Source organism: Taeniopygia guttata, chromosome Z, assembly GCF_048771995.1.
Source record: "Taeniopygia guttata chromosome Z, bTaeGut7.mat, whole genome shotgun sequence".
Taxonomy (NCBI): domain Eukaryota; kingdom Metazoa; phylum Chordata; class Aves; order Passeriformes; family Estrildidae; genus Taeniopygia; species Taeniopygia guttata.
The window spans coordinates 74,941,764-74,956,186 of NC_133063.1; the positions used below are offsets into that span (position 1 = coordinate 74,941,764).

Genomic DNA, 14,423 nt, shown 5'->3' on the forward strand with positions numbered 1-14,423 from the left:
CACTGAAGTACACGTAAAAGCATACAAGAACCACTGGGATGTTACGACCGTTCAGAGTGATTCTAAGTAGTGAGAAGTCCATAATATACTTGGCAATGTGAAAGTAGAGTTATAGATGGAAAAAGAGCTGGTACCAATGGCAATGTTCTGGTAGTAATAATCTGGGTTACCCAAGTTCAAGAGGAGGGTAAAGATGAGCAGCAGATAATTCTGATAATACCTAAAGAGATACATTTCTTCTCAATACAAGTAGTTGAAACCTTGAATTTTTGGAAAGGGCAAAAGTAATCTAAATTAATCTAGAATATAACTTTGTTAGAATAGGTAGTGGGGGTGGGCCAAGAAGCACTTGTCAAGCAACTTGTCACTTGTCTGTGAATAGCAGAGCAAATTCAGCTCTGAGGGGACAATACATATTAATGAAACATGGAAAGAAAGGCAAAAAGGAGCTTCCAGGATGCTTCCAATAACAAGCTGTAAGGTGAGAAAATGTATCATGTTACTGCTATGAGCATCAAATACAAATATCAGTGTAGAGTTGTGTTTGCACTGTGTATCCCCTCTGGGAATCAGACCCGTGGATTTGAGGGGGAGACGCAGCATATCAGTCTGCCCAATATGATATTACAGAAAAATTAGTCTGGTTTAATTCCTAGAGGATTCCAAAACTGAAGCAAGTAATTTTCAGAGATTTTCACTGGATATTCACTTGTTAAAATTTAGTACTGTTAACTACTTAGCAGATCATTCCCTCTTTGTATCAAACACTGCTCATCCAAACCACCATAAAATATTGAACTGAATAAGAAAAAAGAGCTGTTTAGAAGCAGTATAGTCATGCTACTGGAAGGAATTACTTTTTCTGCTTTTGACTGGAAATATCTCTTTTTATCACTGTGAAGAGATTGGGTTTTAGCAGTCTATAGCAATGACAAACTCTATGTTGCTTAGAATTTAAAATCTCTGCACCATAAACAAGACATTTTTTATAAAAGTAAGATACTGCCATGCCAAACAGACATTCTGTTCAAAGCAAGAGGTTTTTTGGATGCTGACACAAAAGGATGGATTTCTCAGTAGTGTTTTTCATTCATAAGTAGGTTTTTAAAATTTCCACTGACATACCACTTTTAAATTTTTAAGCAGCAGATGTTGGCTTTTGCCAATCTGTAAAGTACTAAGAGCATATAAAAAGATGTATACATATAATGTACATGGCAGCTCAGTTTCACATTGATAGCATCCAGAAACCAGAAATTATGCTACTCATACTGGTACCATAACTGAGATTTACTATTTCACTGCCTGCAAAAGTAGGCACTGAAACCAAGGTTGCCTGTACACATGGCGTTAATGTCATCCACCCCAGCTCTGAAGGGAAAAGGTAATAGATCCACAGAATAATACATGGGAGCCATTAACAGTCACCATCTGTTTGAGGGCCTCATTAACTGTTTCTCAACACAGAAAGTGTTCTTGTAGCACAAAGAGATAATGTCACAGTGTGGCATCTTCAGAGATCACTGAAGTGAAGTACCACACCCCACCTTAGTGTCAGGATGTGAAGTGTTAAAATGCAATCTTTTGCACAAGTTTGTTGTCTGTCCAGTGATAATCATGGCTTGTATGCTAAACTATAGTCTCTGGTGGTGGGCACTTCCATGTCTTCCAGCACAGCCAACCCATTTCACTATTATTTGTTCACTGCTAATAATGTCCTTAACTCATTCCATTGCTTGGATGGCACAGTCCCTGCCATGCAGGTCGTTTACTCTCAAGTCTGACTGATTTCATTGAAGGCTTAAATCTTTGCAAGTCTGATCAGGAAAGAGATGTAATGGGTGCAGCCACTTGGGTTATTGCATGGGCAGCCCTGCAGCTGTGAGCAGGACACCCCTGGCAAACAGAGGCCTCAGCAGAAGTGGAGGCTGTGAGCCAGAGGCACATGAGCATCCTGCAGAGGCTGGGCAGTGGCACAGCAAGGGTACAGGACATCAGCACGGGAGGGGCAGGTTGTCCCCATGCAGGTCACACCACCCTGAGACTCCTTGGGAGCAGATGTCCTTTCTCTCTGCTGGCTCCTCTCTCAGTTCTAGGGCTCACGCCCCTGCTTGGCTCAACAGGTTCTAACCTGAGACTCATCAACATGCAGGAGAGAGAGATGGGAAGGGCTGGCCTTGTCAGAAAGATGGAGTCATCAGGGAGGTAGAGGAGAAAGACACTTGAGCTTAAAGCTTGTTATCTGTGCTAAATCAGGTTAAGGGGGGAAAGGAGCAACTGGGGAGGAGTTAACCAAACATGTCTTCCAAGGAATGCAGCTGTAGAAACTCATCCCAGGGGAGGGCTGAATGTTTGCAGAGATGGCAAATCTGATTGCAGCACTCTCACCTCTGGCATGTGCAGCTCCCATTCCAACCATACACATGTCTTGGAAGAGCAACTGTGTTGAGACTGCCAGCCCTCAGGAGGAAAAAAAAGCAACATGCAGAATATATGATAGGACTTGTTGGTCAGAAAGGCATGGTAGATTTCAGACATATGAGACAGAACAGCTCTGCAAAGTAATTTGCTTTGTGCTCCTGCTCCTGCCAAATCTCTTGATGTTTTGTGAATGAGTCCTGTTAGCTACTCAGACATATTTCATAAAGGAATTATTATTTCCTCTGCGCCTTTATCACACCACCCCCTTTGCATTGTCTGGGTAATGTGCAGTAAATAAACCCCATAAAGTACATCTCCTCCATGTTGTTTATAGGAGTATGATGGACTCTTAGATACATGGAATTTAAACCACTTTTTCCCATCAAAAAGTAAGAATACACCAAAGTAATCTCTTAATTTTTTTTTTTAAGTGTTAACTTAGTCTTAGGAGATTTTTTTATGGAGCACATACAAAAAACCACACACAAGACTAGCTAGAAAAGTGCAGATGGCATTAATGATACGATGACCATCTGCTCTTCTGTTTTATCTCTAAGACAATTATTTTTTAAAGTCATAAATTAAACCATTGTGTATTATTGTGAGGGTCTCTTTCCTTGCTATGACTTTATGGCTGCGATTCATTTTCTTGTAGTTGCAGAATGAGAGCCTTTGGCAGCCCCTCACATATGGACAAAGACAGTGTCAGTAAATCTGTGGAGCTCAATAATGTTTACCGAAATGTAATTTTTGCATGCAAAATCTTTTGAGGGTCAAACCTTTCCAATTACAATATAAACCTAGTGCTCTGTAAATATTACTTAATATTCATAACGGTGTTTGAATATGGTAGAGTTGTTTCTATCTGAACAGTCTTGGAAGTAATGCATTCTAAAGCATGTAGACCTAGATTATGCATAGGAAATCATGTTTATTAGAAAGAAAATGCTTTTCACTGCAATGAATGAGAATTTTTTTTTTAATCTGCTTCTTTCTTAGGTGGTAAATGCTTTTATAGTGTAACTATTTTATTTTTTAACTCACTATGTTAGCTTTTTTCCCCAACTTCCCCAATCTTCTCAGGAAGCTGATGAGCTGGAAAGTGCAAACAGAGAGCTTCAGAGAGGAACAGCAGTAGTAGAAGTGTCAGGAAAACAGCAAATTCCCAAAGGCAGGGGCAAAAAAAACCCTCTTCAAAAGTTCTCTTCCATCTTCTTAAAATACTGGTACACAATTTCTCCACATTCTACAGATGTCTACCCATCAAGCTGAGTCTGAAACTACTTGTTCATTGACTATACTCTAAATGACCCAGTTGTCTTTTCCAAAGTTTCCCAGTGCCAGAACAACCTCTCCTAGATTTTTAGATTTTTGTGAGGACAGGCAGCTCTTCGAAAATGCAAATATGAGCACTCATGCAGAGAGTTCCTGTGACTGCAGTGGCTGCTAATGTTAGAGGGAACTGTCTAGTGCCTCTCACACACATCCAGGGCTCCAGCTGCTTCCCGCGCTTTAGCTGGAAAATTCCAGCACCCTGACCTGGCACTGACTCTTTTCTGTGGACACACAATGGGATCCATTCTTCTATTTTGGACAAGTTATGCATATAAAACCCCTGTTGACTAAAAGGAGAATAGACCCCTTTAGGCCTGGCCTGACAAGACGCCTTTGAATGCTTACAGCATTTTTCAGTGAACTGTGTTGAGGATGGAGAATACTTTCTCCCTTCCCCCTCCTTAGCTCCTTCCCCCTTGCAGAAATCCACAGCAGCATACCTACCACCTCTCATCTGTAAAAAGCTTCCAAAAACCTTGGAAGGAAATCTTTTTTCCTTGACATTCAGTTTCATCTCTCTGTAACTAGGATGGAGACACACTTTTTCTTTTACTGCAATTAGTATTCACTTCTTGATATTTCTGTCCACTTGCTTCATCCAAATACCCAGGTGGCTTTGATGAAGGTGATAAATGAGGTCCTCTGAGATCATCTGTTTTATTTTAATAGATTGTCTGATAACTAGGAGACAACATGGTTAAAGTTACTCTGAGTCAAAATTATAACAGTGCAGATAAAATACAATATTTCAGACCAGCAACTCAGTGAGACTTTGTAGTTGTCAGTGAGAAAAATGGTATCCATTTAACACATAACTGGCAAGATAATATTTCAGATAAATCCTAATTTTGATGTATGCTATTGTCTTCTATAACTTTCAGATGTTACATTGTGACACCACACCAATAACAGTACAGCAAAGCAATCAACCAGTTATGACAAACAAAAAAATTCAACCTGACATATTTATCTTTTCTCAGACTCCTTTTTCTTTCAGGGAAAAAAAAAAAAAAAAGGAAAAAAAAAAAAAACAGATGCAGGTCTGGACTCATTTAAGGTGAAGAAACAAGAATTGTGGATACAAATTCTTGTGCTGTAATTACCCAGATTTCCAATCTTGTACCCTGTAAAAGCAGAGGTTTTATTCGATGGGCAGAAACAACCATATAATAGTTATAAAAAGTATTTTATTTAGAGGTCTGCAGCAGATAAAAATTCCCCTATTGTCCTCCGTTACTTTGGATCTAAGCTCCAAGAATATATCAAGTATAGAAACATTATTTTTGATACTAGACAATAAAAATGTAAGTTAAAATAATATTTGGGTCACTTTTAGCAATAGATTGTTTATTTGTCAAACAATAATATATTTATGGGAAAAAAAGTGTTAACCAGTGCTTTATTCACTGAATTACTCAGAAAAAGTAGGATGGGAGTGCATTTTTTTTTTTTTAATTGGATAATATCTTAGGTAAAACATCTTTTTCTGTTGATTTATAATACTGTAATACAAAAAGTTGTGTAATGTAATGCAATATTATGTATTATGTAATCATCTAGTGTTTATTTTATTATGTGTACCTTCTACTCAGAGGGTTGGCATTATTGTTCCTAACAGTGATGGATACAAGCAGATCATGCCCTATGACCTCTACCATCCCCTTCCTCGGTATGTAAAACAGTCAACCAGATGCTAGGCTTAACAAATCCATTTTCTTTTTCTTTTATTCTTCTCTGTATTCTGCTTTACTTTCAGGCTAAATTAACAGATCCTGCTTCTCTGGACTCCTACAAATTAATGTAGAGATGTTCAAGAGCTAACCTGTTGTAATAAATTCTGTTAATGCACAACTTAAATTATAGCTATCTGAAGGAGAAATGTAGATTTATTAAGTGTTTAGTCCCTTTCTTTCTCCTGTTCCTCAACCCCATTTTCCCTTTTCTCTCACAACTTTCCTATTCTTGGCCTTTACTCCTCTCTGAGCAGAACTATAATCTGTGGCTTTGTTACAAACCATAAGATTTTCTCTTCCTCACCCCCATTTTGCTGTTTCTTGAATGCCTATAATTTGTGACAACATTAGTGTTGTCTTCTGATCTTACAAACCTAGGTGATCAGGGTAGGAATAGGATCAACACCTGATTTTTATCATTAATTATCTCACAAGTAAAATGTCCTTAATTTAAGACTCAAGATTCTCATGGAAATAATCAGATGAGTAGTTATTTTTAAAGCAGTGAATAAGACTGTTGATGATAAAAATTTTTGATAGCTGAAGGATAATAACCTCTAGGTTCTGAAATACTGCCTGGACATGCAAAAAGTATTGCGCTGTGTTTTATTCTTCATTAGTTTACTGTGTCCTGCACTATGAAATCACAAAAAGAACAACTTGACAGTCTCATCCATGTGAGGAAACAACCTCCATCCAATTATATTGAGGACTGATGCACAGAGGTTTCAGCATCAGTGTACAACTGCAGTGTCTTCACACTCCACAGTCTCCAGCCAAAACATGGACCCACCTCCAACTGAGATTGAAACTATGTGCTATATTTAAGCTACTTGAAATTTCTACAGTTGCCTAAGACACCTGGAAACTTGTCCCAAAGACTTCAGGAAACTTCCTGGTGCCATCACTTTTTAAGGCTAGGAAAAGATGGCTTCGGTAGGCTGAGCCATCAAATTTAGAGCCAAGCAAATTTTGCAGTTCATGAATTTCAGTTTGGGGCCTCTTGTTTGTGGTAGTAAGAAACCTCAGCTGTATACTCGTTCAGCAGAGCCACTGGAAACACATTTAAGTGGAAGTATTCCTAAATTTACATCTTTATAAAATATGTGTCTTACGATCAGCACATGATGGTGGCTGTGCATGGTGTAAAAATTGTTCCACCACTCCTAGTGGTATGAAATTAATTAATCAGTGGCTTTACTACTCATAAACAGCTTTTAATTTAAGCGATTTCACATTGAGTTTTATGGTGCTACCGGACCAGGTAGGGTAGCCAGGTGAGGGTATTGCTAGGTATGCTGGAGCTGATGAATAGATCGTGGGCTGATGTGATGGAAAATCAGTGAGAAAGATAAGCATTTTTTATACTGCTCAACAATCTTGGGGATCCGGTATTTGTTACTTGACAAAAATATTTCCTTTGTTTTAAGTGAGACAATAAAAGTTCTCACCTTTCACTTCTTTCACTTCTTTTACTTCTTGTGGGGTGTACTACAGATGGGGTGTTTTTCACAAAAACTATTCTTTGAGGTCAAAAACTGAAATCTTTTGACCAAAATTGTTTCAAACAGTATTTGTTATGTCAATATGAAAAAGACATTTGCCTTGTGGGGTAAAGAATTATTCCATTAAATGCTTCCAGGTAGACAGAACACACACACTTCTGTACTTCAGTCATGCACAGTAATATACAGGAATAGCCACACTGGATCAAGGCAATGGTCCCACATCCAATCTGTGACAAAGGCTTGAAAATAAGAGAGGCAATACCAGACAATTTTGTGGGGACATTCATGTATATGTATAAAGTAATACATAGCTTACAGCATATTCATCACTAAAAAAAAAAAAAGGATTATTCTCATAAGTATACCTAGCTTTTCAGAACATGCATATATTGTTCTTAGGATTTTTCATTACATTCTCAATGGCACTTGTAGAGAAAAGATGGGTTCTCAGCTCCTGTCACTGCCTTAACTGTAAGGAAACAAGGTCCACCTCATTTATCCATCAGAGGACATGTATCTTGCTAATATAGTCACATGTTCTTTTTCACAATTTCCACTCTTCTTTCTTTTTTTTTTTTTCCTCTACTGAGTTGTTTCCTTGGAAGAAACACTGCTCTTTCCCTTTATGTTCTACAAAAGGGTCATCAGCCTCACAGCACACTGAGTTTCCTGTGATTTGTGACAAAGATTCCTCAGAATATGAAAAATTATGAAAATATTATAATCCCATCAATTAAAAAAGGGAAAAAACCAACTTAAAAGTATTTAGATTTTCAGTGGCAGCAGTAATTGGGTTAGTGGGAGAGAGAATATTTCATACTGTTAACTGTGGTTTAAAAGACACCAGCCATGAGCATTCTTTGCTGCTGTGGACACTTGTGAAAATAGATACATGATTAATTTTTACTGATGTTGCCCAGGTAAAAAAACATGCCAAGCCAAGCCAAACTAAACAAAAACAGCACAAAGCAAAACAAAATAAAGCAAAATAATACCCAAAACAAACCATAACCAAACAAATAAAAACCCCATAAAACAAACTGAAGACAGCAGTTTATGTATTTTGGGGGTACAGGTGCGGGTAGGACAAGAAGGGTAATGTTTCCTGATGCCTCCTCATTTTCCCAGATGGGAAAGCACACCCTGGACTGCCTGTTCCTCATCCTGTGGAGGGGGCATTCAGAGCCGCAGCGTCTCCTGTGTGGAAGAAGACATTCAGGGGCACATCAGCCCTGTGGAAGAGTGGAAATGCATGTATACTCCAAAGATGCCTGTTGTCCAGCCTTGCAATATATTTGACTGTCCAAAGTGGCTTGCTCAAGAATGGTCTCCGGTAATCAATTTCAGTTTGTTGGTTTTATGTTTAACACACTAAGGAAAGTATCTTAAATCATAGTTTAGTGAGTTTTTCAAGTTTTTTACCTCTGTGACATTAATTTGTGACCTTCTGCTAATAATAGACTAGGAATATAAGTGTCTGATAAGCATGCAATGTTATTTCTGTATTACAGTATTTCAGTCATAAATTGAAACTCAAAATTGCTGAGAAATTTCAAGAAGCATATAAATCTGTATATGACTGTGCTCTTTGATACCTGTATTTGTCTGTTACTGCTTGCCTTTCCTTCTGTATGGAAGTAAATGTCTTGGAAATGTCCTTCCACAAAAGTAGTGAAATAGTTTAAATTTGTACATAAAGACTTGGCTTGAATATAGTTTCTCATCAGGACAGTTTCTCAGCAAGTAAATTGTGCTTTAGAAGCTAGGCTAGCTTACCTGCAGATGAGGTGCTCTTGACTGATTGCAAAGTGTTTGTTGATATCCAGATGAAAGCTGCTGTCAAGAGCAAAGCAACATTGGTAACATCCATAGTGCTTTCAACTGATTGGTAGTTTTAATCATCTCCTGTGCAACCAATTTTGAAACAATCTGTGCAGGGGGTAAAAGCTGATGAACCAGAGCAAAAATAAATAAATAAATAAATACCTTAGGAAAGTATCTGAGGGAAGAAAGCCCAGTAGTTTCCCATTCTGTTTGGTGCTTTTGTCCAGAATTGCTGAGTGTAATCCCTGTTGAAGCATAAACCCTAGTACTTTGTCCAAGCAAAGCAGAGTGGCTCCAAATGAAACTGACAGGGTGTCACTGAGCATATCCAATATGGGACAGATGCTACAAGCCAAGTAAGCAACATTGCAAAAGCAACACTGCTAGAGAAGTCCAATGGCAAAATGTCCAAATCAAGTAAATGTTCCGAGCAAAAAGACAAAATTTCTGTCAATTTTATAAATTATCCATAATTACCAAATATTACGAATATTTTAGTCTCAAGTTTGGGTGTTTCTGCATCATGTTTGGCTCTCTTGTGTTGCATATTCTTGTCATATTTATCATTGTTATGTGTGACTTTATTTTCTCCTTTTCATTTTCTCTTTTCATGTTTTTTTTTTTTTTCAATCCAGTGCACCGTGACCTGTGGACAAGGACTCAGATACCGTGTGGTCCTTTGCATTGACCACAGGGGGATGCATACAGGAGGCTGTAGTTCTAAAACAAAGCCACACATAAAAGAAGAATGTGTTGTACCCACTCCTTGCTACAAGCCTAAAGGTAATGAGGCAGAATGTTTCTCATAAATTTTTTAGAGGTCTTTCATGTTCATCCGTTTTGTTTCACTGCTGGCATCACTATTTCCACCTGCACCTGAATTATGATTTTGCACCTGTCTGTTCCTGTCTGCCTGCCAGCAGCTTGGAGTGAGTGCTGACCCCTTTAGTCTTACAAGTTTTGGGCTTTTCATAGTTAATTTGTGGTCCAGCAGACTAAGCAATTGAAATATAAATTTGGCTGTATTTTGACTGTTTACATCTGAGCTAAATGCAGCAAGGCACAAAAGAGATCTTGTGTTGCAAACCATCCAAAACTGACTTCTGCTTAGAAGGGTGCAAGGCCAGCTAGGAAAGCCTTGCTTACCTCTGCCTGTCATGAAATATCCTCAAATGGGACTTGTCAGGGAAGAAAATAAATTACTCCTTTCTGGAAACCCCCCCTTGCAAGAGTATGACATCTTTACCCTGCATAAGATCTTGTACTGCCCTTTGCATAATTAAGCACAGAAATTTGCAGAAATAAAGCACATACATGCTTAATTTCTGAATGTAGGGAGTTACTTATTTCTTCCATTTTTTTCACATGGAATGAAAATTCCTGTGCAAAGCTTGGAGTAATTTGGTTTAGTTTCCCTCCTCATCTTTGCTCTGCAACACTCTCACAGTTTTCCCTTCATAATGCAAAGTGCAATGTTTGAATATCTGTATATCTGAAGGCTGACCAGTGGTTTCAGAAGAATATTGGACTAGACGGTATCCAGAGGTGCCATCCAAACCAAATTATTCTTTTTTTTAGGCTAGAAATTTTTCCTTTTTATTTCACACAACTAGAGTTAGAAATTTAGGGCAGAAGGGATAATGAACCTCTCATCTATTGAATGTTTTTGTCCTAGACTGTTTTCTTTTCCTACAGCTAGATTAACACAAAGCAGAAAGCAGTCCTCCTAGCTGACAGAAGCAGCAAGGCAAAAAATGTGGAAGTCTCTTTTCTCTTAACACTCTGCAAAAAAGAAATAGAAGGCAAATTTTTCATATAATTATTTCATTTTAGTTTATTCGCGCCCTAAGGTACTTTATGTTGCACCAATAATGGGAAAAAAATAGGATATCACTAGATTAAGTAACATTTCTAATCCTCTAACAAATTTTACAGTGTAGATACTAATTAACTACACCTGTAAAAAAAATGGAAGGTTATTAAAAAGTCACAAAACAGGCTATGTTAGATAAGAATTTTGCTTTTTACAAGCACTTGCATCTAAGCAAAATAATCACATAAGTAAGATATGACTTTCCAAAACCCATAAAATAAACTTTAGAACATATAAATAGAAATATTTCCTACATATTCTGGATGATTAGTAAAATATAGATTAAAGCAAGAGCTGCAATGGCATTCATCCTTAATATGTTAGATGAAGAGCTTGGCAAGCTGTTTGTAAGATAGAGGAACAGTAATTCTATTATTGTCCCTCTTTTCCTCAGTTAATAACTTGCTCCAAGGAAATTTGCATGACTAAAGTTACAATAGCTGTGCAGTCAAATTGTAGGTAATTTTTCCTCTGTGATAAAACTGAGAGATGGAAAATTTCATGTGCATATATGAAATGTTCATTGCTCTCCACAATGGAGCCACAGAAAATTCCTGACTATTCGAAATGACAATAACCTGCTCCTGTTGGTGAGTACAAGTCCATCCTCATGCAAACCCAAACAGTTTAGGTGATTTGTGAGTGGCAAACAGGTTTGGCTCCGGTCCTCCTCTCTGCCCTTTCTTTTGTTTTCCCCCGATCCTAGCCCAGAATGCTCTGTTGAAGTGCAGAGTTCCTTCTCAGCTTTTAGTGCCAAATTTCCTCTTGCTTTATACTGTAGAGCTGAAACAGCTCTGCTGCCTTCAGCTCAACTACTCTGCTCTGACACTGCATTAAAGTGGAGTTTGGCTTGCAAAGCAGCATAGCCCTGCACTCCCCAGAGCAGAGCAGCTCATTACCCTGTGTGCATATCCTGGAGAGGGAGAAAAGCAGCTCCGCTGTTTTCCATCAGGAGTGACAGAAAAAGTATCATGTTCATTTTTTAAATCCACATAGCTGATGAACTGATAAACAGAGTTGAAAAGCATAGCTCGGCCATTTAATTATATATTTCCTGTTGTATCAGTCATCAAAGCAGGATTTTCTTTATTTTTTTAATCTGCCAAAACTAAGCTCAGCATGTCTTCTGAAATTCTGAAATTTTAAAGTAGATACAGGCAGGTTACACATTTTGCCTTGTGTAATGGAAGCATGTTACACTTGCAAACTTCCCTCCAAAAAAAAATACTTTCCTACTTTTGCAGTCCCGTTGTATAGTCTGAAAGGTGACAATTTTAATTTGCCTGTCTGACTTTAGGGTGCTATAGTCCTTCTACCTGCAACAGGGAAATATCTGGCCATATAACCTTGTAAACTGTATAGTCCAGGTGATGAAAGAGTTTGTTTCTCTCCCTTATGTTCTCATTTCTCTTTGTCCTCTTTCTCCTCTTTCTGCTTGGCCCCCACGTGTGTGAAGGCACCCATACATCACAGGCATGCTTGGTGAGCACAGGAGGGTGGCATACAAAGCAGTGTTACAGCATGCTTCCTATTTTCACATGCTCGTGTTTGCTCCATAGAGAAACTTCCTGTGGAAGCAAAGTTGCCATGGTATAAGCAGGCTCAAGAGCTGGAGGAAGGAACAGCCGTATCTGAAGAACCCTCGTAAGTCTCAAAAATTTGCTTACAACAGGTTCTTGTTATGTGATCCTGAAAAGCTGTGGTTACTCCCTTGCTGGGGGCGTTCAAGGCCAGGTTGGATGGGGCTCTGAGAAACTTGATCTAGCTGGAATTTGTCCCTGGCCAAAGCACGAGGAGTGGGAACTAGAGGATCTCTAAAAGGTCCTTTCAAATCCAAGGCCCTCTGCAATTCTGTGTTTCATGTGGGAACCTGGGACTTGCACAGAACTAGCACAATCTCTTGTGCTAATGTGAAAAAATATTAATGTAATTGGCTTATGCTAGAGTGTAAAGGATGATCCCAACCCCATGGAAATCCATGCTCTTAAGGCTGTATCATACCTAGGCGCAGAGACAGATGTCAAGAGGGTAAATGCAGATTTAATTTAAGCAAATATACACATTTTATGTGAGATCATTAGGAGAGTATTATAATAAAAGTGTATCCATCTATGTATTTATATGTTCTCTATTACTACTATGTCTTTACAGCTTGGCAGCTTTATTTATTTTTTCAATACCCCTGTGAAGCAAGAATCAAAACAAAGCAGCCAGTGATGACTCCCTCTTGCCTTTTTCCCCAAGGAAAAGCATAATAACAGCAAAAAAAAAGTATAAATTTTACCAGAAAATAAACTAGAATCCTGTGATGCATACCACATAAGCCTAGAGCAATGAGACCAAGAATTTATAAGTATTTACTGTGTTTTAGATGTTTTTGTCTGAAACTGTGATAAATCCATGCTATAATTGCAAGTTCTGTGCACAGCATCCATCAATATTCAGTTCCTTGTGTCTGAGCACACAGCATTTTTTATTACAACTGCAACTATGTATTAGATTAAAAAAACATTTTTATGCAATATAATTGCAGTTTTGGCATGATTAATCTGAACTGAAGCAATTAGAAACAGGAGCATTACCAGAGAGCTGGAGACATATAATAAGTCTTCCAAAACAAGTCCTTCATAATAAGTCCTCCAAAACAAGAAAAAATATCCAGCTGCCATATGTATATATATACACATATAGACAAATATATGTATATAGAAGCATTTATACACACATATACACAGACAAATGTACATTAATATGTGTTTATATATATTTGTAGCAGCTACCACATATAGTATCATGAGATCTTTAACTGCTTCCAGAGCTTCATAGACTTTATAGGTTGATTAATTCAGAGTGAAAGCCTAGAAAAATTGATTTTTGTGGATATACTAATTTTTCGTTTGTAAAGTGCATTTTCTTGTGATTTTTCTCATGGGTATACTAAATTACTCAGCTAAATGTGTATTTATCAACCTATAAATAAACCTTAGGAGCATACATAAAATAAGGAGCAATACTGATATGCTATTATGTGGTCATATTCAGAATAATTTGTTACACTAAGAAATTTTTTGATCAGCTTTGTGAACAAGGTTGATTGCACTGTAGAAAAGGAATAGGTATAGATATATATGTCTCTGTGTTTCTGTCTGTGTGTGTATGTATACACATATGTAGATTTAAGCGTTAACACGAAGGGATTTGTAGAGAACAGGCATAACCTGTTGTTTGTCATGATGCATATTTTAATAAAATATTGTGGGAAAACTTACAGGTATATTATTGTGATACTAAAACAGTCCTTGAGAGATCTAAAGGGAAAGGAATTTAAGAACTGCAGCTTGTTTTGAAGTGCAGTTATGACACCTCCATACCTTATGTCACTGCTCTGCTGCATTGAAGGTCATTTTCTGCAAAGACTGCCGCATCTACTGCAAGGCTTCAATGGTGCCAGTGAGATGCTGTTATTCCCACTCTGGACAGTGGGCCATAGTCCAAACTAGATTCAGTCTGCCATGGGATGACATTTCCTACACTTGTTTTCTCCATGCAAGGCAGACCTCTAGGCGTATTTCTAATAGTACAGATCAAGCACTGTAAATCAAGTACAGATTTTTATATCTGTTAACTAACAGGAAAAATAAAGGGCATGAAGTCAGGGTTTTCACACAAACTTTCCCGAAGCTCAGAGTTGCCTTGAGTTTAGTTTAGAATGATTTTTGGTGATAAGGC

The 14,423-nt window shown here is 37.9% G+C and overlaps 1 protein-coding gene across 5 annotated transcripts in view; it reads left to right on the plus strand.

Annotated features, from left to right (window-relative positions):
* Positions 1-14,423, plus strand: part of ADAMTSL1 (ADAMTS like 1) — a 391,430-nt gene that overhangs the window by 297,328 nt on the left and 79,679 nt on the right. For 4 of the 5 annotated variants that reach the window (XM_030258675.4, XM_072922779.1, XM_072922778.1 and 1 more), the window contains 4 exons: positions 5,375-5,425; positions 8,126-8,330; positions 9,457-9,604; positions 12,254-12,338. In XM_030258675.4, coding sequence (XP_030114535.4) covers positions 5,375-5,425; positions 8,126-8,330; positions 9,457-9,604; positions 12,254-12,338 — 489 coding nt within the window. The remainder of the gene's footprint in view (positions 1-5,374; positions 5,426-8,125; positions 8,331-9,456; positions 9,605-12,253; positions 12,339-14,423) is intronic. The other variant, XM_030258676.4, reaches the window with a different exon arrangement.